The sequence below is a fragment of the Strix uralensis genome, chromosome 5, assembly GCF_047716275.1.
Source record: "Strix uralensis isolate ZFMK-TIS-50842 chromosome 5, bStrUra1, whole genome shotgun sequence".
NCBI lineage: Eukaryota > Metazoa > Chordata > Aves > Strigiformes > Strigidae > Strix > Strix uralensis.
The window spans coordinates 12,169,532-12,194,456 of NC_133976.1; the positions used below are offsets into that span (position 1 = coordinate 12,169,532).

General features: G+C 36.9%; 1 protein-coding gene across 3 annotated transcripts in view; it reads right to left on the reverse strand.

Annotated features, from left to right (window-relative positions):
- CD36 (CD36 molecule (CD36 blood group)) overlaps window positions 1–24,581 on the reverse strand; it is a 37,015-nt gene extending 12,434 nt beyond the window's left edge. Inside the window, exons 1-4 of one of the 3 annotated variants that reach the window (XM_074869871.1) lie at window positions 24,566–24,581; window positions 12,932–13,167; window positions 4,668–4,828; window positions 2,379–2,523 (exon numbers count right to left, since the gene is read on the reverse strand). In XM_074869871.1, the coding sequence (XP_074725972.1) occupies window positions 2,379–2,523; window positions 4,668–4,828; window positions 12,932–13,051 (426 nt within the window). In that variant the 5' untranslated portion in view covers window positions 13,052–13,167; window positions 24,566–24,581. Of the gene's footprint in view, window positions 1–2,378; window positions 2,524–4,667; window positions 4,829–12,931; window positions 13,168–17,002; window positions 17,161–24,565 lie in introns of those variants that run through there. The other 2 variants (XM_074869870.1, XM_074869868.1) reach the window with 2 other exon arrangements.
- Window positions 24,582–24,925: the final 344 nt, after the last annotated feature.

Consider the following 24,925-nt stretch of genomic DNA (forward strand, 5'->3'; position numbering starts at 1 on the left):
AGTTGCCCAGGACCGTGGCCAGACAGCTTTTGAATAGCTCCAAGCAATAATCTCAAATCCCTATCTGTATAACACGGGTTGTACCACTTATGGTTTTCTAACTCTTTTCTGTCATCTCCATATATCACATACTTCAAACTCACCAGCACTATAAACATGTAAGTAAAAATATACAAGCCTTGTCATTTACTGGCTTAGATAACTGGTTTAGCTCTGCTGTTATGCTAGCAGCAATACATAGATAGCATAAAACTGAACAAGTGCTGAATCTCCATTATTTCTTTACTTAGAAAGAATATATATTTTCAACAAACAAGTCCTTCTTTCTGAACAGCTTTAATTCTAAATAATGGATAACTTTTCTTAATTCAATGAAGAATAATGTAGATTTGCCAGCAGTAATTGTAATGAATGTTCCCAGAGGCATAAAGTCCCTACAGGCAATGAATAACTTTTGAACACAAACAGAAACTATCTACGTTGGCCTGTCTGGTGAAGCAGGAAATTGTAACAATTTTGATAAGTAAATCTGTGTAAAAACAAGTGATTCTCTGAGAGTAAGTGCTCAGCCTAGGCCGTTAGTAGGCCATCTCTTTGTACTTAACACTACGGGGATACCAATGGAAGGGTCTCTTTCGCTCTCATTTCTTCTTCCTCAATCCCATGAATCTTTTACTTTTGTCTGAACTTGAATGCAGAACAAGCAGAAAGCAAGAAAGAAATACAGTATTATGAGATAGAGATGTGGGATCAATCCCCTTGGGGTTAAGAAAGTGTGAAAAACATCTCTGAATTCCCTTGTGAGTATTTTGATGACAAGGTTATAATGTAAAAGGTGGGCTCTACTGGTTTGAAGTCAGTGCTGTCAAATGAGATAGTCAGAGCCTCTCTGGGAATTCGGGTTTACACCAGTTTGTTTCTGAACACCAAAATGGGGCTTGGATCCTCTGTTTCCATATCCCCTGACACAGCTGCTTCCAGGCATGAGCCTATGCTTAGACCCATAGAGAGCTACGAGTTCCAATGTGTGGGAGCTAAGCAGTGTTACTTAATACTGTGACATGAAGGACTCTGAGCATACGAAATATTAACAGCTTTTCAAAAGAGAGATGTGGGCCTAAATTAGGACACAGGCATAAAGTATCTGGTCTGAATAAGGCCATTCGCCTTTATTTATTAGTCTTTTTCTGCCTAGAGAAGGGAAAGCTCAGGGGGATCTCATCACAATATTCCAGTACTTAAAGGGTGGCTACAAAGAGGATGGAGGCTCTTTCTTTACAAGGAGTGACATGGAGAAGACAAGGGACAATGAGTACAAGTTGACTAGGAAAGGTTTCATCTTGATAGAAGAAAGAAATTTTTTACAGTGAGAAGAGTTAGTCACTGGAACGTCACAGAGTCCCCATCAGGTTTTCAAGGTGCAATTGGACAGGGTGTTAGAAAATCTAATCTGGGCTCCCCTTCTCGGAAGAGATTGGATCAGATAATCTTTTGATGTCCCTTCCAACATGAGCTCTTCTATGATGCTGTGATTGATTCTGTGATTCTATATCATGTTAACACCAAGCATCTCTTCACTCTGTCCCTAGCACCCACCCTCTCACAGTGATCCTGAACACTCACACGCTGATGCCATAGAGTTAGTGCAAGATAATCAGGCAACACTATCAGGGCTGAATAGAAATATGAAGACTGTAAACATCAGTCAAGGGCAAGCATTCTCAGCCTGTGACAACACACAAACACTTGGACTGAAAAGGCTCTAGCACTATTCTAGGTAGGGACCCCCGTGCTTTTCTCTGAAGGACTAACATCTCAGTAGGACAGGAGATTTCAGGGGATGCCATTGAAGTGGTGCTGAGGGGCACCACGGGAAGCAAGCAGCTGGGGCAGCAAAGCCATGCATACACCGAGCATGGGATTTAATACAGCCTCCCCTGAAAAGCCAGACTGAGGATATTATGGAAAGAGTATGGCAAATCTGTCTTGTACCTCACGCAGAAAGGGAATCCATCCACAAACTCTTGACTCATTCCCACACTAAAATTGAATAGGATGATGCTTTTTGATACATCCCATCCAAACTGATGACTTTGCTTCCATTGACAGGAACAAGTCAATTTTCGTTTACCGTTAAGATTACCCTGGGAATATAAGGAAACCTTAATATATGTGCAATACATCCTCAGAATTTTATTTTTTTTTTAAAGACAGTAATACAGCTATCCACAGTGTAGCTGACACTCATGTCATCTGAGTTCATAGAGAGAAAACATATCCTGTGGCAGTTTCAGTATTACTAATGCTAACTTCTTGCCTATTTCCTCCAGTATCTCAACATTTGAATGTGGACACCAGGGGTTTGTTTCTTTACTCACAACAACAGCAAGGTTGAGGCACGTGATGGTATCATTTTCTGTCCCAACAGACATATCAGGTTCAAAACGAGCAATGTTAGGCAACATGTAGGATATTGTGCCATCAGAGTTTTCTGTGATATTTTCTTTGGGTAAATATCGCACCCTTGAAATACAAAATAAAAACATTGAATATTTTTAACATTTTATTTTCAAGACAGCACATAACCATGCCTGACTGAAGTTTTTTTAAAAGTTGAACATTTTTGTAGATGAACATCGAACACTTTATAACCACTGAAAGGATTCTAAACTTTTCATGTGAATATATGTAAAAATTCCATTTTCTGTAAAATATTTTTCTTTTGGAAATATTTCCTTAATGCCTAACAGATTTTTTTTTATTGATAATAAAATAAAAACAAATATTTCTTTTTTATTTCAATAATGGACCTTGTATCTTTTTATATTTTGTTTTAAATTAATTATGTTTTGTCATTTTTTTTTCTAAGCTTTCTTATGGTTGCCTGTAATTAGGAGATGACACAGAATGGTTAATAAACACTCTCAAGTTTTGATCTTATAAGCCTGTGTTGCAACAAAGCAGATTACAAGTTAGATCCATAATGGGAGTCACTTTGATAACATTTCATATGCATGTGGAGATTTACAAGCAGTCTTTCAGCTCCACTGAGATCTTCATAAGCCTCTCAAGCATGACCTCTCAGCAGATCACTAAGGTACAAATAAATCTCTGAGCTACTGTTCAACTCTTTAAGTTCCCATCCTCTTGCTGACCCCTCTGCTGGGGCAGCATCCAGCAGGCATCATATGACTTAGCCTATGCTGTGGGTCCACAAAGCTTGTCCCAGCTCCATCCCAGAAGGGATCTTCAGGGTACTCTGTCAGAACTTCCAGCCTGGGCACAGGGGGACCAAAAGGTTCAGAGAGCATTTCCCCATGGTACAGATGTAGCCAGTGCAGGTGGGCCTTACCCCAAAAGCAGCTGCATCTTGGCTTCTCAAGGCTGTTTTTTGTGCATGTCATTTTAATTAATAGTCTAATGTGTAGAGCACCTACCTGAAAGTTGGGAGATTTTTCTTCTGATTAATATTACTTCTAACTGGAAACAAAAGACCTAAAACAAAGTTTCCCAACAGAATCACGGGGACAGTTGCATTTTCAAGGCCAGTTGTTCTACATTGTAATAAATAATTAATAATTTAAAGGGAGACTGAGAGAGAGAGACTCAGTGCCACAGTGATTCAAGTAGACCCAATATCCCAGGTGAGCATGACTGCAGCAGTGAGAAGAGCTATAGCCATAATTTCTTACATAGTCTCATCTAGGCTTCTGGCAGACATTTATCCCTGAGAAAATAGGCACCATCACCACCAACAGAGTAAAACATTTCTGTTTGGCAGGAATTCACCTTCTGCAGTATTTCTTAACTGGTTAGTTTCCTGATTCCTGTGTAACCATTTCCTATGTCTTCCCAGGTACTCTACGAATCAAGAGTTCTCTATTTCCAATGATAAATAAAAAATCTTTTAGTCATCAAAGCATCTCAGCTGTAGATGCTGCAATGCAAAACCATCTTGCAAATATAATATACATCCCCAAAGATATCAAGAAAGAAATATCATTTTAGGAAAGCAATTTCATAACAAGGATGCCAGTGATAGCTGGGTAGTGGTCTTAATGACTCAGGAAGCATCGACTAGTCCTATGTCAGCATCATATTTAAAGTTAAGCAAATTACTAAAATATTCCCTGAATGGGGATGGACTGCTGCATCTAGGCCCTAGCTAGTACATTCAGAAAAATAAATGTTTTTCAGAGGAAAAATTGAAAAAGGAAAACCCATAGATTAAAAATAAGTCATAAAGGAACAAAGAAAAAAATATTATTAAAATAAATATGAGTGATACATGGGTGATAAGATAAACTCTTGGATTTAGAGCACCTGGAATATTTTCGTCCATGAAAAAAGTTGGCAAAAACTGAACAGCAACAAATGCAACAATGCCTGTGTGTTGTTGTGGCAAACACCTTGGTAATGAGCATTAATTTTTCACAAGAGCAAGCAGCATCACACCCAATTACCTATTTCTATATGGGTTTTCCCAGTGTGAGACCCAATACAGAAAATGTGATTGCTATGTGTAGCTGCAGTTTAGGCATTTTTGTCAAGTCTGACTAAACTATGACACTGGAATTTGAAAAACAAATTATAACTCAGCAGAACTTTCTCTGACTTTAACAAAACTTCTGATATGACATGTCACATATTCCGGGGGCTTTGTTTACCTGTATGTGTAAGGTCCTCTTTGTTCAAGTTGTGGACGTGCTCCTTGGTTTAATACCTCAGAAGGATTTAGCACATGGAAAACCCAAAATTGTCTGTAAACTGAACTTCCTGGCACAAGCCAATTTTCAAAAGCAATGGTACCATTTGAAATGACAGCTTCCTAAAAGGAAAAAAATCAAAGCTAAATTTAACCACAAAAAAATAATCACGAGCTTCATTTACTTTCCAGATGATTGTAGATTTCCAAACAAGAAGGAAATGAAGCTATTTTATCATCAATAGGAGGTATACAGCACACATTTTTGGCAAACTTTTGAAGGCAGCCTGACATTGCTATTCAGTGAGAACAAAAGTGTGTCCCCCTAAAATGTGACCACAAAGCTGATATAATTGCTACTGTAGCCAGTAGCAAAACTTTCCAACTGCTGTGATAGGGCATTGCCCAAACACTTGCCAAATCCACTGAGAATTTGTAAAAATAAACTATTTTTAGAAGTTTTTAGAATCCATAAACTACTTTTAATACATTTGCAAATATCCCAGGGGAGGAAACAAGACTTATCTCTGAGCATTACTCAGACACTTAGTAATTTTGTACCCAGAGAAAGCAAACAGTGTTCTTGCAGGACTGTTTTTTGTCAGAAAACTCTTGTTACCAAAACTGATACTTTCTAAGAAGTCTCTGAGGTTTTGATAACATTTTATTAGGAAAGTTTTCCAGGTCTAGAGAATGAGGGCAAAATATGCTATAAGGACAAGACAGGACATCATGAACCCTTCTAGAGTGACCAACAGTTTTATGTCTGTAGCACCCAATGTCTTCAGTCTTTGGGACTGTACAGTGAAAAGGAGTGTTTGAAGGTATGTTTCCTGTATTGACATGGGAATGCCTGCTTTTCCTGGTCTACATCAGGCCTCTTTCTATATGAGTTTCCCAAACCCCTGGGATAATGTAGTTTTTCCCCTTAGTGGTAAAAATTCTGAAAAGTTTTTTCAATAAGAAGAAAAATCTAGGCTGCCTGACTCCAAGCTCCAAAATGCTTATTTTAATAGAATGCTGCAATATTAATTAGTTAATTTGCACAGTTCATAGAGTTCCAGGAATAAAAAGGCTGGAATCCCTCCAGATAGCAAGAAAGACCTTTTAAATTATAAGTTGCTAGAGTTTGTTTCTAGCTTAAGTTTCTGCCTCTAGAGTTTGCTTAGCAGGCACCATCAAAAGAAAAAAAAAAAAAAAAAAAAAGAATACTGCCAATTAAGAACCACTGCAGTTAAAAATGAATATCATGTCTTGGAGAACGCATAACACAGTCAGGGCTTTGTCTCTGGATAGCCTGTTTGTATGGTGGAGTTGAAAATGCCTTGCTAGTGGTGTAAAGCACTGGGCTTGTTCTCTGAATATCTGCCATAATTTATGTGCATTTGTGTGAGAGGGGAAGGAAACCTTGTCGCAGCAAATGTGTTATCAGCTTGAGGTCTTGCACTCAGACGTACAGCTAAAATTCTCTTCAGCCTTGTTTTGCAAACCTCAGGAGGCGAAAACTCTATCACAGCTGTGATCCAGCATGGGGCAGACCATCTCCTTGATGAAGAGAGAAAAGCTTACATGATTTGGAAATCTCCTTTTCAGTTTCCACAGAGAATTGCTCAAAGGATCTGGGAGAAACAGGCTGATATAAAGAAAGGTGCAACTCAGTCTGCTCAGATTCTGTTTATGATCTGTACTCAGCAGGGTCCTGGGATGGGGGCAGATGCCAGGATTTGACCTCCTGCTTCTGTGTAACTAGGCTAGGAAAAGGGTTAAGGAGTCCTGGCAGCTATATGGTCAAGAGGACAAAATAACCTCTCTAGAAGTCAAAAACACACAGGCACAGATGTGAATAGAGAAGTTTCAATCTTGTGACAGTAGATTTTAAAGTAGCGTTATTTACTTCTTAAAAGAAATTTTCCCCTCCATCCATTCCTCCCTCTCCTTATAAATCCTTTGCTAGGGTTTTTAATAGCACAGAATGATATGCTAACTCTTCTGCCACTGATAGGTTTGTTCAGAGTGTCTGAGCCATAGGATCTCTCCTCCCATCCTGGAGAGACACAGAAATAGTATTTCTGCTTTAGACATTTTGGGCACTTTGAAAAATATTTAGTCTGCAATGATCACATCTTATGACTTTATGTTGACTTGGAAGGATATAAGGAACATGCTTCCTCACAGCATTCTCCATGTAAGTGATCTTACTTTTTCCAAAGGGTGGATATTTCTCCTAATCCTCTCTCTACTGTTGCAGGGAAAGCTAAGAGTTTGCAGGACTTTATACTGGATTTTTTGTGCAACCAGGACAATTTTCCATATAAACTGAGGCTGTAGGCTATGTCATTAGCCTTTTCATGTGTTTTCTGTACTGCCTCTTACTGCACTTTACTATACTATGTACTTTCTTATCAATCTAAGCTAGAACAAATCTGCTGTCCACCTGAAGAGGTGCAGGGGCTCTCCTTTATTTTTTCATTCAAGAATAACCACTATGTCTATATTATACCCTTAGAAAATGCCAACAGAGGAAGATTACTTTGGGCATTGTACGAAAGAGGTCCCAGGGACCTGAGTACATGGGACAACCAGGTCCCAATGAGTTACTGTGTGGATTTGCAGCCCACCATTTACTCTGTGCTGATGCCATCGTGGACACTCTTGGGGTGGGTCAAGGGCACAGCTGATCCAACCCGACAGTGCTGCAGCCAAAGGGTCAAGCCAGCTTCCACAGCCACAGTACCTGATCCATGTGCCTCCCCCTTTCTTTATGCCAGCTCTCATTCCTCAGGGAGCTGTTTCTTCCTGTTGGACTGGAGGAAGATTATTTCCTTCTTTTTTTTTTTTTTTTTTTTTCTGAATTACCTTTCTACCAGTGAGCAACTTGGCTCAGAGGTGTGAGTAGGGGGAAGGATCAGATGAGAACCAGAGTTAAAACAAGGGAAGAAGGAGGACAAAGGAAGGAGGGAAAGGAAGGGAGCAAGACCATTATTTTCAGTGGCATTCAGCCATTATTGTTAATAACTTTTATCCCACAAAGGAGGTGTGTATGTCTCTGTCACATACTTCTGGTAAGGCCAGCCCTAAACATTACACCTCTCTATGGCTGCTCACTTGCATATTTCCCTGGTAGCACTGCCATGCTTTGTGATATTATGAAACGTAAGGCAATTTTGGAAACTACTAATTTACTATTGATAATATGAAACAGTTCTCAACTCCCTAGTCAACCTACATCAGCTCTAATATCTTATGCAATATTTAACTATTGTTATCAAAAGTAGCTATACAATATGTAATTGCTACACAGCCAAGTTCATCCCATGACCAAATTGTGCAAGACTGAGTGAAATCAATGGGAACTTTAACACCTTTGGTTTCTGACACAATTTTTCACCAACTTGTGGTGGGTCAACTGGCAATACATAAGTTCAAGAAATGCTGACCAGTCAGCAATAGAAGCTTGCTGTACTTTGTTGCATTATGCTAAATTTAGCCATAATGATTTCTGATGAAGAAATACAAAATGTAAGACAAAGTTGCTGTCTCGACAAAGGATCTGGCCACATGGACAAAAGATGCCATTTTCTGGGAACTGAGAGATGCCATGAATACTCTAAGCTGTAACAAAATTGTTACTGGTTTATCTCTCTGTGTTGTACGTGTTGGCCTGCATATGTAAGCCGAAGGAATCAATACAATTCTGTAAAATGTAATAAGTTAAATTCCAGGAAAGCAAACAATATTCTTCCATTTTGCAGCTGAAAGTACAAATAGCCATTTATTACTTTTTAAGTGATGATTATTAGGTTATTATTAGCCTTTTTATTCTGGCCTTGTTGGATCAAAACTTTTAGTTCTTTTTCAATCCTTGATCATAAAAAATTATGGAAGCCAATCAAGTTTATCATAGATGGAATATGTGTGATTAGATCACTTACATTCTGCTGAGAACCAGCAATTGCTTTAGCTTCATTAGTTTAGATTAAGAAGCGGCATATGAATGTCATGAACACAATTTTAAACTAAAGTGCTTCCTATGCCTCCAGTAGCTGAGGAGGTATAATATGGCCAATCATAGTTAACAGATACGTGAAGAGACAGATGGCTAAACATAATAATAGCTAAAATTGATGGGTTTATTTCTAAAAAGAGCAGAGACTAACCCTGAGGACTCTACAGAAAGAGTGCAGCACTGAGGTATTGTGGCAAATCATACACCATTCTGTATTATCATTCATAAGGAATTCAATATATTAAATAACATTATGTGGCTTCTGTTAACTTCCTGAGCTCACACACTCAGGTAGAAAGCAAAAGCTCTTAGACAAGTGGTGATAAAGATTTTTCTGTCAAATGAATCAGCTACCAATGGGTTTGAGTGGTTAGACCTAACAGGGAAAAAAAAAAAAAGCTGATCATCTGGAAAAAAAAAAAAATTTATCATAACTGAAATGATGGGAATTTTGCCTAAATAAATAATATTGTTTTAAGGGAGGGAAAGGCAAAAAGTAGTAATAGGGCCATGTCAAAATATCTCCTTTCAACAGTGTCAGATGCAAGCTTTCTCATTTGTTGCTTTGAATTCATCTTTCCTTTTCATTTTTTCTAATGTTAGACATGATAATGTCTAATAATAATCATAACAGACATGATAATGTACAACCAAAATGTGTGAAGTCAGTTAAAAAGGTGTATTTTCTATAGCCTTTTTTTTAAAGAACTCTGAATCTTTCATGTTTCACTCCTAACTGTACCAAGGTCAGTTTTCTAAATCTGTACGACCTCCATGGAAAGCATCTCTCCACTCTGGATAGATTCAGTGTTTGGGGAAACTAGTATTTTTGCCCTTTGGTACTGAAATCAAAGGCACTTTTTTAGAGGGAACTCTCCTTTCCCTGAATAGTATCAGAGCTGAAATAGCTTAGCACTAATCTAGTTCAGTGGATCCATGCCAAGATGCTAGTGGTGGTGGTGTCATTTTGAGTGTGCTCTTCAAGTGACAGTTTCTTTAGAGCCTCTAAAAAGATTCTGAAAATATATATAATGTAGAAATTCTTTAAAACCGTTTCCCCCACTGGAAGCAGGAGTGGAAAAGGCTTATCCAAAAAAGATCTGAGACACAGGTGAAGCAGTCTGGCATTAGGAAACATAGCAATGTGTTTTGTGTTGAAGCACAGATGTATGTCAATAAACTGGAACACATAAAGAGGTGACATCCTGGTGTTCCATGTTACATGGACTTTGGGTTGCTGAGAATAGCATCTGCCTGCCAGGAGATAACTGCCTGAACCCTGGGAGTCTCTGTCAAATTTCTAAGGGCACCTGAGATTGTCTACACACTTGCAGATGCTTTCTCTTTGCTGCAACAGTATGCAGCCTTCCAGCAAAATGAGTCCTGCAGTGTTTACTCAGGTTAATCTGTCTATGACTGCAATAAAGGAGAAATGAGGCTGGTAGCGTTTGGTAAACTGCAAAGGTATGTGGTTAAGGGAAGCATGCTCAGGCTTCTGCTGCTAGCAGAACAAGAACAGTAAAAACTATTGACTGCATTAGTTTTTGAAACTAAAGTTGTCCCTATTTACTGGGAGATGCTAAGAAGTTCAGCTGGACTAGCTTGAGAATAAATTGATAATAATGTGATTTGACCAAATCTTGAGAACAAGTTAAGTTATGAGAAATTGACTTCTTGTAGTATGAGGTGTCCTAAAACTATTCATTCAGGAGAAAAAAAAAATATTCAACATTAGTTTCTCTAATCCAGCAATAACACTTTACAGCAATATTCACTTCCCCTAAAAATACAGATTTGATTTTACTGCATTGCTGTCAACTTGTGCAAAGAACTGGGATTTACTCTGAGATAGGATAGGCAGAGGAAAAACTAGGGGACATTTTTTCAAACTTTGGACTGTGCAGAATATAAGACATAATTTTGCTTATAATGGCGATAATTGAAACAGTCTTTCCTTTTCATTAAAAAGACATCATTTTGATATTTGTTTTCACCCAGTGGGCGAGGACCTAAGTACAGGCTTTTGCCCCATGTGACTCCAAATGGAAATATAAATGCTTACAGGCCATATCTGAGATAACATCTTGCTCATTAGTTTTTTTCCAGTCCTAGAATCTCTGTTCTTGAGAAATTCCAAATGAAATTGTTATTGTAACTGATCCGTTTATACCAAATGATTCCTTAAAAAATGACTTTTCCAGAGTAAAAGATCTCAGAAAAAAAAAGTATTTTCAGTATAATCTGCTCAGCAAGTCCGTTTCCTTTGCAGTCAGCTCTATATTTATCCTAAAGAAAACTGCAATGAATAACAAATATTTGTTTTTCTTACTGGCCCTTTCATCGACACAGGTAAATCAGAATTAGTTAGATTCAAGACCCTCTTGAGCATCTGCTGAATTGATCATATATTTCAGCTGTTGTACCTTGGCATATCTTTTCTGAAAAGGAATTGTCTCAAGAGTCTCATGGTCTCACTGAATAGTCAGCATACTAAATAGAAAGAAAATAATCCAGTATGACTTGTGCTTAGGGAAAAAAAGTACCCATTTACTTAAAGCCTTTACAAATTTACTCTTTTATGTTTTATATGAATACTGGTTCAAATTTTCCTTTTTATATACATCAAACAAGCTGCCTTGAAATAGGTACAAGCATCTGAAACACAATCACAATGCAGAAAATTATAAAGAGGTTCAGGAAAAAATTACTCTGCCTAACACTTTACCACTAAGAACTCATGCAGGTATAATTTAATATGTAGACTTTTGCAAACCATGTTGTATAGCTGGTCCATTATTATAAGTAAACAGATGAACATTAACAATAACATTGCTAATAGGTGTAATTTGCTTTGGAAATTCTTAATGGCATAAGACAACACTCTGAATTAACTCAAAATAAATATTTAATGTAAGGAGATACACAGTTTTAAAATTATGTGCTTTCTAAAAAACCTACCATTTCCTCAATATGTCAGTCAATATAAATTATTTGCAAATATAGTAAGTATGACTTTTTTGAAAAATGTTGCAAGGTGGGTGAGACATTATCTTGTGAGAATTACATTTTATTGTCTATAAATTTGAAAATTTCATAAAAAATACAATAATTGAAAAATTGATCTACAGTTAAGTTTTCACTGAGTTTGCTGACAAAATTAAAATGTTGTTTAGAAGCCATTTTAATCAATTTTTTTAAAAGTGATGCTAGATTCTAGGCAGGGCCTCAACAAACACTTTAACATTTCCTGACAGTTCATATATCCACCTCCTCAACTGACTTCAGTACCTGTTAAGGGCAGTCTTCCAGAAGAGTAAGTATCTCCAAGATCTCCACAGTCTTCAGCGTCACAGCAGACCATTAGGAGGACTAACCATCAGCCAAAGACCTTAAGGTTTTATAGATTTTTAGTGTAGGAGAGCCCACCTTGGCTGCAGTGTCTTCATGGTGGACAACCCAGTCCTTCCATGGCCTTTCACTCCAGACTACTCCATGGTTTAGACCCTCAGTTATACACACTTCTCACCAAAGATTTAACAAATTAATTTTTCATTTTTCTTTAAAGGCAAAACTAGATTTTAAAGACATAAAATCATCTAAGAAAAAACAGAAGAAAATTTGTCTCTGCCAGGTCTACAGAACTTTACTTCAATTACTCTTCACACTCCTTGAATCAAGGAGACGTATATGATCAGATCCTGCAGTCTTCTGGAGCACATTGATTTGGATCATATTGTCACAGAATGTGAGTTGAATGTGCATAAATATGGGATTAGATTCTGCATCAGAAGTTTGTTTAGATTATTTACAGTACATAAATATAAGTGCATGGAGTGAATACCAAAATAAGAAATGTAGAAAAATAAATAAGTGGATCATCATGGGGGAAAACTAAAGAAACTAGAAACAATCATAATTAAAATAAAAATAAAAAAGCTTACTTCTAAATTACATTACTGAAAACACATCTTGAGAACAAGATTTTGGCTTCTCATGTGAAGCATGAGAGAGTAAGCAAGTAAACATGGCAATATAATTACTATATTAAAAAAATATTGCTGCAGCATTTATTCCCAGGGAAGTTTGGATTTCATATATTACAAAAACTAGGTTTAATAAAGAAAAAAAAGGAAAAAAGCAGAAATAGAACACAAGACTTAGAAATAATGTCTACTCAATAACCAAAAACCATATAAACTGAAAAAAAGAAAAATTTGTACCTTTTTTATTGCTTTGCCTATAAGGTTATCTCCAACTGGGATCAGAACTCCTCCAAAGATAGCCAGCACAGCACCAATGATGGCCCCAGTGAGAAGCCCACAGTTTCTGTTACAGCCCATTCTTCTCCTTTGTCAGAGTGCAGGCAAACAATGTAAAAATATCCTTGCTGTAGGCTTGATGGTTTTTTCTCACTTCTTGGTCCCAATAGACTCACTGATCTTCCTGAGAGAAGCTGCTAATATAAGGAGAGAGTGAACAAAAATCACATTCCAAAGCTCAAAGTACAAAGTGCATGAGGTGAAGCAACTAGAAAGATAACATTTCAAAAACAGCCAGACAGTGGCAGACAGTGCCAAAAAAAAAAAAAGGAAAAAAAAAATTTCATGTACTTTTGGCAAGCTAGTCACTTGTTACCTGTCACTATCTTTTTTACTCCAGTTCTCTAAAACACCGATAAGTTCTTTCATTATTTTTTTTTTTGCTTTGTTTTTTTTGGCTCTGTTGCATTAGGGCAAACTGACATTATTATTCAGCTGACACTCTTTCTGAGGCAAGCACCTTCTCAAAAATCAATCTGTGCCAAAGGAGCAGTCTACAGCCCTCTGATTTTATCACATCCTGCAATGTCCATGGGTCCCACTTCAGTCAAAACCAGGAGTTTACACTACTAGTGTGAGCTACCCAGGTTGTTTCTGCATTATGTCAGTAAGGAAGTCCTCAAGGTCCATCAGCACCTCGGTGGAAATGGTGGCCTCTAAGAGGAGGTACCTACAAGAAGCCTGTCTTGCCAGATCTCTGTCAGTCCACAGTCTACTACTGAAGGAATAAAACTTTGTTTCAGCAACTTCATGACAAAGGCATGACTGGATTTTCCTTTTAGAGCTGCATTCTTACCTGGCCCCTAGTGATAGGTGTTGTAAAGAAAATCAGAATTATACCAGTGCTGAGATATATGGCAAAACATAAACTTCCAGTGATGTTTTTTCCTATTCTTTACTATTTATGAATAACTGAGACAAAGAGCTTCCCAATTTGCAATTTATTCTTACTTGGGAATTAATCACATCCACAGAATTTACAAGTTTGTTATTTGCTTTAGACCTTCAGCTAACAGAAAATCTGCTGTTTTCTATTTTAGATGTCATCGTCCATATCCTTTTTATACTTACCAATTTCTGTTTGTTAACATGTAATGATCTCCAAATCAATTTTAAAGCAGGTATTAGTTGCAGAGTTAATTACACATTCAGGCCAAACACAGAGAGCAAAGGTAAACAGAAAGATGGAGTGGAAGAACAACTCAACCTGAATTCCCAGTTTGCTCATGAGGATTAAAGGGCTAAAAAATCTTCATGGATTTCTAAACAGTAAAGCAGGTGTAGAAATAACATGTGTTTTATTTTCATAAATTCAGTTATGAGCTCCTTTTATTCAAAAAAGTACACATACAGCATGCACTGACATATAAGGTGCCATGGTCAGCAGACGATTGATGTGTCCTCCCATGCCCTACCAAACTCACAATTGTATCATGTCTGTACCTGAGCCCAGACTGCCTCTTCTATCTCCATTAGAAACCCACCTTTTTCCTGCTCTTGCACTAGCAGCAGTTTATGTCTCCCTTGCCATTAACAATGACTATTTCTGCACATCTGACCTTGTTTGGTATTTTAGTCATTTCTCCTTGGATAGTTGCAAGCAGAATGACCAAAAGACTAGTTGCAATCTCAGAAAAATACCCTTCCTATAAAAGTCAGCCAGTCTATCCACCAGCCACTTGGTCATTCCTTGTGGTTCTCACATCAAAACTTTACCCTTTGATTGCTTTACCTGCGCATATAAGGGGCCAAGAAAGAAACCAGATTTGGCTAATGGTTTTGACTTTCACTAGAGACTAAGAGTCTCTTTACAGCTCTAAACTTGGCTTTTCTGCTGGAGGAGATACACCTTACTTGAACCTCAGGTTTACTTAGTGGCTCTCCTCTCTACCAGCGGTTACTTTGTGCCTTTTTACAAAACAGCAATAGAAACTCAGAGGGGTAACATTAAGAAAAAAATCAATTTTCCCAAACTTTCCATGCAACTTGTTGCACTTTTCACAAAGATAACTAAAAGATGACTTGACTGAATTATAAAACCACCAAGTTATTAAAGGCTCTTTGATATAGTGGATGGATGCATAATGTGGCTAATGGCAAACTTCAAAGAAAACTCAAGTTAGAATTTCATTGGACCTGAAGAACTTTTAAGTGAAAGTCACCAGGACAAATTCTCATATCTTTGTAGATATGTTCAGAGCAGTATCTTTAATGTGGCAAAAGCAGAACTGTGATATGGCTGTGCAACTCATTGGATAAATTGTGCAGGGATTTAAAAATCTGACTGCTGTTACACATTGTAGCAAATCTAAGGAGAAGCAGAAATTCTCAATGCAATCAAATTCTGAAAAGTACATATTTCAAGTTGATTTTTTTTCTTAATGCTATCCATTCCAGCAGATTTTTTTTAAAAGTGTGGAAATACACGTTTTAAAATTTAAAATTGAGATTATCTCTTCCGTAAGTGTTTAAAGAGGGCTTTTAGATATTGTCAGACTTTTTTTCTTGGCTTACATACTGGTTTTTCAAATTCAACAGAAATACACCTTCCACTGAAATACATATCCATCTAAGTTTCTACAAGCTGTTCCAATGGATTTATTTTGTGTTAGGCAGTCTAGGTGACCTCTCATGAGCACTAGCAATAAACAGCTAGAAAGCAACTAGCTGGTAATAACTTGTGTCTATTCCACGCTTTTACAAATTGTAAAATATTCACCCTTCTCCCACCAAGCACAATGCAATAGAAGTCTAGACATAACTCAATTTATGCAATTCAAATTATACATTACACAACTGCAATGAAGAGCACTCACAACATAACACTCAATTTCACATAGAAGTCAACAAGCTATTCTCATCTACCACAACTGAATGTAAAATATGAAGATTAAAGTAAAAATTTCCAATAAGAATGCAGTTGCATCTGGGACTTCACATTCACACCAGAATTATTTACCTTAAACAGAATAGAAAGTACCATAACAAAATTAGATATTGTCTATGACACTGCAGTATCATTTAAACTTAGATTTGACTACAGGATTAATAAGAATATTCACCCCATTCTACAGTGCTGGGTATGTTCTTTTTAATATTGTTTCAAATGTCCTTAATAGAATATTCACAATGGAAATGGTCCATTGAAATCTCTGAAAAGACAATTTATAAGCAACTGAATAGGAGGAAAAATGCAAAATATTATTAGATTTTTTCTTCCCTTCTTAACTTATACTTCTGTACATGTCAGTTTAAAGCAAGCCCTTATAAAAATAAGAAAATATTATCTATATTTTCTTAATGACTTCTCCAGGTCTAATAGTAATTTTTAAACATTACTTGGCATGGCATTTCTTAAATTCTGACAGAGAATCATATTTATTGCCTCAAATGAGAGTAACTACATGGGGAAGAAGCAGTGTACATAGTGAAAATTAAAATGGATTTTGAAAATTCCTATTAAGAGTTTCAACCCAAAAACATGGTGTTACTTTAAACATAATTCCAGTTTCTCCAAGGTCAGATGGTGGGATTAAAAATCCTGAAGTTATTAACAGATACATTTGCAGGGAAGAGGTCATTTCTGTCTGTTTTTTTTAATCTTTGGCATACATTGAAATTATAGTTTTGAGCTTTTAATCTCCAATAGTAAATGCTACAAATATCACTTTAAAAAGAAGCATTTCTTATAAAGTCACATGACTCCAGACCTGTAGTTTCAAGAATCTTAAATATCAAAAGACAGAATGCAATTGGGAAAGCCAGCAATACTGAGCATAAAATACCACTGCTAACATAGTAACGAACCATTTCACTAATACATGTAAAATTTCAGTTTCTCACAAACAGCTTTGCAAAATCCTGTCATTTTATTTTAAATTACAAATATTTTCAATAGCTTTCCACCAACTGATTTTAAAAGTATTTTCAAGGAAAACCCTCTGATTTTAATTGTTGTATCATATGACTCACCTTGAATAAGGGCAACTGACTTTTCAGCTGAACATACAAGTACTTAACACATTACTTGTATCAAGTTATGAGAAGACAAGCAGCTAAATCTCCCCACCAAGCACATAGCCTCTAAACTCCAAGGGAGTGTTTATATATTCCAAGAGACGTCAGTTCCCTCTATCTTTTTGCCAGAAGAAAAAAGTTAAGTTGTATTGGTGCTGGGGGGTGTTATTTTTGCAGTCTGACTAAAAGCCACTACCTACATCTCGTGGTAATATACTTAGCAGCTGCAATCTTTGTGAAATTTTGATCCAAGTGAGTCAAAGGTCAAGGAGACAAAAGGGTAACTTACTTGGTTCCTGGTCACTTCTCTAATATCCATTTGCTTTAAAACTGCTCATAATAGCAAATCATGACTAACCAGCTCCTGACAGCTTCTTTGAGATACAAAATATTTTCAAATATTCTTTGCTATATAGCATGCTCTGCTGTATAAATAAAGCCCTACCACCACAGTCATTCTCTGTCAAAATACAGACTAAACACCTTTACAGCATAATCATCGTGATAGTATATTTTCAAGTAATAAAAATCAGGAAATGTCAGAATATTTTTAAAAGGGATTTTTTTTCACAGTTTGGATTACAACATTTCCTCACAAAGTGCTAAGGTTCTTCCTCTTACTGCAAGTTCAACATCATCCCAGAAGCTTCTTTTCCTTAATCTAAAAATCAGCTATTTTTACACCAACATCTGTGTAGATCAAGGCATCACCCCAGCACAATGTCTACTAATAATTAACAATAATTAGTTTGGTGAGCTTTGGCACAAATATTTTTTAAATACCTCCTCATCCCAGGTGATTTAAAGGAATGGATTGTTTTAAAAAATTCTTCTGGCAGCAGCAAGAGGAAGTGGTTTATGATTGGCTTATTTAATTATAAGAGAGAAAATATTCCTAAAAATAGATTCTTAGGTCCAGACTTTCAGGGTATAGCACTGAATAGTGTGTGATCCACATGCTGTGTATTTTATTTACTGTTCTGTTTTTGATATTGCACTAATTGAAAGTTAAGCTTTTGTGGAAGAAGGTCATTTCTTCTAATATACTTCTACAAAGTAAATCTAAGATGAATGAAGATTAATGAATATGAGGTTTTATCTCCTAATAGTGAAAGCAAGAGTGAAAGTGAGCCTGGTCCTTTGAAAGCAACCTGTAGGAGAGTCTTTGCACAAGGCTCGCTGCCAGAGAAATTTGGTGACCCTGGCTAACTCCACTTTCACATACTTGAGAAGTGGAATAAATTTGCTTTCCTCTATTCTCTAATTAAAGAGTGGAATTTAACTGCTGAAAGAAGGAGTCCACACTATGGTTCACATGCACTACTTTTATGAATGTGATCATTAATTATTTCTATTGGACATCTCCTCGTATGATGGTCTCTTGAGGATGCTCTTGTTCAGGATCCCCCAGCTTTCCTCCCAGGCTGCACTGCCTTCTTCCCTGCTGATTTGTCACTTCTAAGAGGAGGTAATTCCAGTTACTCACACCTGCCCATGGAGATGTTCCCTACCATCATCATCTTCTCCATTTGCAATGTATGGGATTCAGTGTGCACCATTTGTAAGGGAGGAAAATATCTACTGCTCTCTTTTTGTTGAAATCCTAAAGGCACTAACACAGAAGTAATGAAGCTCAGTTTTCAACATATATATGCTGAGTTGTATCAGCTAATTTTTTGATTTATGATATCCTATTATTGTCCTATATAAGCAAAATCTCTTCTAGCAGACAGTGCTTGGCAGTGAAATGAGGACTGCCAGGTTCAGCTGCAGAAACCAGCTAAAAGGATTTGAAGCTAAGAGAAAATCTGTGCACTTTTGGATATCAGATATATCTGTTTCTTAAAAACAAACAAACCAAACCAAACCATAAGTACTTAATGGTCCTTCTGTGTTCTCTGGCTTCATATCAGAGTTCAGAGGTTATAGGGGAGAAAATACAGAGACACATAACAACAGATCAATGACAGAAAAAGAAAAATATATGTACTTCATTGGAGTCTTCAGTGATGTGACAACAGACAAACTACCCCATGAGGAGAAACTGTCAAGAAAGAGAAATAGTGTAAATGACACTCACATGCTTGATGAAGACACAGAAAACCACAGGAAGCAGAAAAAGACAAAAGCAGTTAACTCCAAATGAAGTCCACCCACATTTCCTGGAATAAAAACATACTACTGACAAGAAAATGTAGAAAAGATGACTGATTCCTGGCTTTTCTAGACATCTCATAGCAGGGCCTTTTGGAAATCACTTTCCTTGAGGTGCTTTCTAAATACAAAGGGAGCAAATGAGCAGAGTTATCATCTTTCTATATGCCCCAAGATTCCTAAACACTCAATGCCTCCCCTTTTTTTTTAATGCTAAGATCCCTTCCATCAGAGGATGACATACCTTTATAGTACATATAATTTAAATTTTGACGATGCCCACATAAATGCTCCCACATTCCTGTGGGAATTCTCTGATGTACACTACAGCACAGCATGATTTTATATTGCCATGTTTCCACAGTCATGGCACTCACAGAGATTTTCTACACCTGCCTATTATGAAACTTGTAAAAACTAATCTTAACATTAATTCCTTGTCAGATGTGGGGATGTTAGCAGATGTTAGCTGAGGTCAACAATTAAATTAGAAAACTCCAGGAAACTCCTGTCTATACTTTTGCACTGTCTGAATTTTTCAGAGGACACCAAGTTTTAAAAAACAAAAAAATACTTCTAGTTGTTTAAGCTTTAAAAAAACACCCCACCTTCTAGTTGTTAGGTAAAGTGCCAAGCCTTGGGGCTGAAGATGAGGTTAATGTTCTCATCATTCAAAACATGATTTTCTATAATCTCTTGGGTACTCTTCCTATTTTGAAATAAAGGTGTGAGGAATTATGTTTACCTCCTTTCTATGGTAAGTAAAAGCACAGATTCATTGTTTATCTCTCTGGCTTATTGTATTAGCATCATCTTATGTGGCTTCTACACTTCCTACCCAAAATCCTGTTGCCACCACTCAGTTGTCCTCTGACTTCTACACAGTTATTAAGTCCCACAAGAAGAGTTGTATCTTGCTCAGTAGTGAAAGATTTAAAGCATTTAAAAACCCACAAAAAATAAGAACATGTGGCTCCTGTCCCCAAATATACTCTTTCTGATTCAACACATGCATGTTCATTCATGTGCACTTAGTTTTACTGAGGAGGAGTAAGATGAATCATCTACAGAGAAAATGTGCAATATGTCACCAGCTGGATGAGACTTCTGGCCCTCCACATGTATTGGAGATACTAGGAGGTGTTCCTTTATAGGGAATGATGTTTTGTATTCATGAAAAGTTTGATTTCCTATGGAAATTAAAACCTTCCATGTATCATGTCATCACATAATATATAAGAAGTAGCACAGGAGCTATCCACCCAGACCAGCCTCAACAATTCACTTCTACTGCATCAGAGCCTCCCCTAGAGTGAACATGGCCTGTCTTCAAGTACTGCCTATAAAGAACTTGAATATATAACACTCAAATTACAAAAATAATAAGAGAGAAATAATATTTTTTCCTAACTTATATGTTCACTGTCTTTGTCTCAGCTACTTTTACTGCTATTTTGTACCAACTCATTTTCCAGAAGCCACAGGATAGAACAGAGTTAAACGGCAGAGGTAGTCACCTCACTTTAAAAGAAGGAAGTATCAAGATATATTGGTTATTTCAGTTTTGCTTTTAATATCTTATCTCTAACAACCTAAATGAAAAGAAAGACATAGTTTCATAAGAGTAATTATTTTCTTGTTTAAAGTTAATTACAAATATTTGTAATAACTTTAACCAGGTAAAAGTAGGCATATGGACTAAGGAAGATGAATTGGTTTCCTCTACTCTCAATGGAGAAGTATGGGCACATCTACAGACTCATCCCATCTACCCTAAATGTTTATCTTCACCAAGGATGTATCATATCCTCTGGAGTTACTGATGTCTCTCCTTTAACAGCAGAGAATCTAAACGACTGACTTAAATTACACATCTAGCTTTTAGAAAGTTAATGTTAGAACAATTTACTCCAACTCCCCAAAAAGATCTTTCTGTTATTCCCCTCATCAGTGCACCACACCAACAATACCAGGACAGCTATGCAAGATTCTGGTAAGTGCAAGCAAGTTGTGAAGCAAGAAGAAAATGCAATGAGAAAACTTCAAAATATTTACCACCTGACATTAATGGAAAGTTTGGTCAAAGATTGCAGATCTGGTGTAGCATTTGTTTTCTCATCTCACATCACAGACTTTTACTGCAGATGTGTTGGCCTTCAAGGCTTTCCAGTGTATGCCCAGAGGCATTCTCCAACCACTTATATCAAGCAGTCTTCAGCCCCCTGAAAAAAGATCCTCCCAAACATGCATTAATAGCTAATTTCTCATCACAAGAGCTTGGAAGACTCATTCCAAACTGCTGTGTAGCTCCTTCATTACCCACTAAAGACTCCCAGCTATGGTTTTCCCAGCTCTGTGAAGCGTTAGGACTTAAGATGCTGTCCCTTGTGATTCTCAATGTGTTCTGATGATACGGAAAACATCCTAAAATACCTTTGGCTCAAGCCAATTTGGCAGCAGTACAGTGGAAACAGCGTGATATATTTGGCTCCTGCGAGTGATGAGTTTCTCTGTCAAACTGTAACTAGGTTGTTTAAGGGAAAAATGGGTGATGGAAGACCCAGCAGCTGCTTTGGTTCATTTTTTCCCTGGAAATATTGATTCTGAGCTCTTCTTCTCTGACTGTGGCATGCTGCCTTTTCCTCAAAAGCACTTTTAAATTTTATTTTCAAGTGATTTTAGCAGGGGAATCAGGTGAAGAAAGCACAAGAGAGGCAGGAATAGAGCAAACTCATTCTTCCACTCCTGTGGGTTCATGTGAGAGTCACTCAGAACATACACGAAGGAACTTCACAGAACTGAACCCAATACAGAGACTGTAAATAACAACAGGCTTCTGGGTGAGTCTGAAGCAGCAAAGAGCTATAAAAATTTGTTACCTAAAGGGCTGGGTCAGTCTATTAATGCTAGAGACATTTCTCGCTGTAACATAAAGATGGCACAGAGAGGAGACTCCAATGGTAGGAGAGAAAAATTTTGAAAGCAGATGTCTTTTGAAAGTCAAGAGAAATGTAATAAATCTTGTGCCTACTTGGATATATTCCACTTCTTGCAAAACTCTTCTCCTTGGCTCAGAAGTCATGGAATAATGGAGTAATTCAAAACTCCTTCACTGGTGCAATACCTGGTTGAGAAATAGTCACCATAATGAATCATCCCAGACAATGGCAGTGGCTTTGATGAATGACTGGGTAGTCCTTATGTTAGCTTTTGCCTACCAGCCACACCATAATTTTGTCTGTGTAATAATTAAGATGAACATACGTACAGGGGATTTTTCCAGTTAATGAAGAAGTAAGTTTAAGGTCAACTTTTTGATGACTTCTCAAGAGCTGAAGACCTGTCAAATAATTGACACCCTTTTCTTTCAGTTCACATGTTCCAGACCTGGAGACCTGGAGACATGTCCTTGGTCTGACCTTCCCTGGGACTTCAGTTCAGCCTCACAAGGTATTAAAGCCAAACTATGAGTCTACTGCCAGAAGAAAACCCTGCTCTTCATCAGGCTAGCATAAGAAAGGTTTTCTTAACCAACCCCATGTCCTGGGACAGTTGCCAAGCCCCAATTTGAGAATCAGAATCAGTGGTTGGGATAGTACCAGGGGATCCAGGCTTCTATCAGAGAGATGTATGTTTTCTACCAAAAGAAAGAGTGACATAGAAAATCATCTGGAGAATTAATACAGGCCAAAGCCCTTCCCAATTAAGCTTTCTTCCTTGAGGGGAAATCTCAGAGACTACAGCAGTGGCAGCACAGAGCTATTGGAAACACTCTCAGCAAAGCAGATTTTCCCCTCCAGCTGGCAGTGGAGGCACAGACTGTGCAGGTCTTGCCTACCAGTCTGAGTGAGGAAGCAATACTCAGACACTTTTAAGAAAATGTGTGCAGACTACTGTGGAATTTTTCACTTTTTATAGTCTTTCCCTATGGATCTGGTGAGCTAGGATTTATTTAAACTACTTTATTATACAGCAACTTTATTATACAAATTTTCTTATACCAAAGGATGCTTTTTCTCTTCTTTATTCTAAGTGCTAATGTGCTACCTTTGTGTGTATGACAAAAAAGTATTTTTTCCTTTTTTCATATTTTTATTGAGAAGATATTTAATTAGTACAATGAAAGTATAAAACATAGATCACACACACACAAAGAAAAAACAGAACTGAAAAATAAAATCACCCTTTCCACAAAAGATACCTTGGAAGCAGCTGAAGATCTAAAGAGTTAAGGAAAATTTGTGTAGTGTTATTGTGTATTAAGAAACATTGACTATGAAGAACAGAGCAGTAGAAAAAGTAGTAACAGTGACTTCTGTGCACTAGCAGTGAATGAAGAAGGCAACTAATAGATACCCTGAACTTCTCAGATCGTGTAATTTTCTGATGCTAATATATGACATTATTCTTTCAGATGAGACCATGTTACAGAAATATGCATATAACTATCAGTTGCACAAAAAGTAGTTTCAAAATATAATAATTTAACTGAAAAAACTACATTTCTGATCATTTTCCTGGTTGTACCAATTATAGAAATGCTTCTGAAGTCTCACTGGAGGACAGAAAAAAATCCCCCAAACTAGACAACTACAGACTACATATTTTTTATGAATAGGACATCTTTGTCAAGTGAAAAAAAAAAAATCATGGAGTCAATATCATAGTTATTGTATCAATTGTTAAAAGAGAATGAGATCACTAAAATAGCACAAGTTATTAGTGTTTATATGACTATCCTGTATTTATTGAGTTGATCTCTGGACTTCCATATCAAAATTAATTTATGTTACATCAGCATCTTTACTGGACATGAATTATAATTTTAAATCTACAGAGAAATGCACATAGATGCCATTTCCTGTAATTAATAATTACTACAGTATTTTCAGATGTTCATTATAATACACTTATAAAACATACGTATTTTATGATCAGCCATACACTTGATATTTCTCTTCATTCGTATTATAATAAATGTATATAATCCTTTATATAACTGATTTTTATATATGATTCACAGACAAATTAATATATACACTTGTTACGGTTTAAAATATAAATACATTAATTTTTAGTTGCAATGTACAGTGAAATATTAGCAATAAAATATTATCAAGATAATATGCAAGTGAAATAGTTTGATCAGTATAATTACTCTTTCCAAATTTTAGTTAACGGTCTCAGAGTTATAAACAGTCAAGAAATAGAGGCTGAATAGCATCTGTTTTTTGCTTTTAGTAATTCTAGCATGTAAGAGCATTTTGCTAGCGATAGGATGCAATAGTATGCTCACAAGAAATGAATACAACATCCAACTGTGTGCTGAGAAACTGCATTTAGTCCAGGAGCAGGGTCACATACCTGAATAGAGGGAGAGCTGCTCTCACTTGCTCTAGCCACCAGGAACTGGAGAGCTGCAGAAGAGCCTGCTAAATTAGCTCCTTATTCACAGAAAAATCAAGTTGCTGTAACAACCCTATAGCAACCCTGGCTGCCCACTGCCCTACGAGTCAGTTGATCTTTCATCAGCCACAAAGAGAAATGGAAAGTTGTACAAACCTTTTAAACCCCTTGGTAGCTAAGATGTCTCAAGTGATAAGGAATTATAAAACCTCTGAGCCAAAGATAATACTCTTTCACATTTACACTTTACAAGAAAGACCAGCTCTAAGAAATCCTTTCAACAACAGCCTCTGCCTCTGATGTCTTTACTTTCTGCAA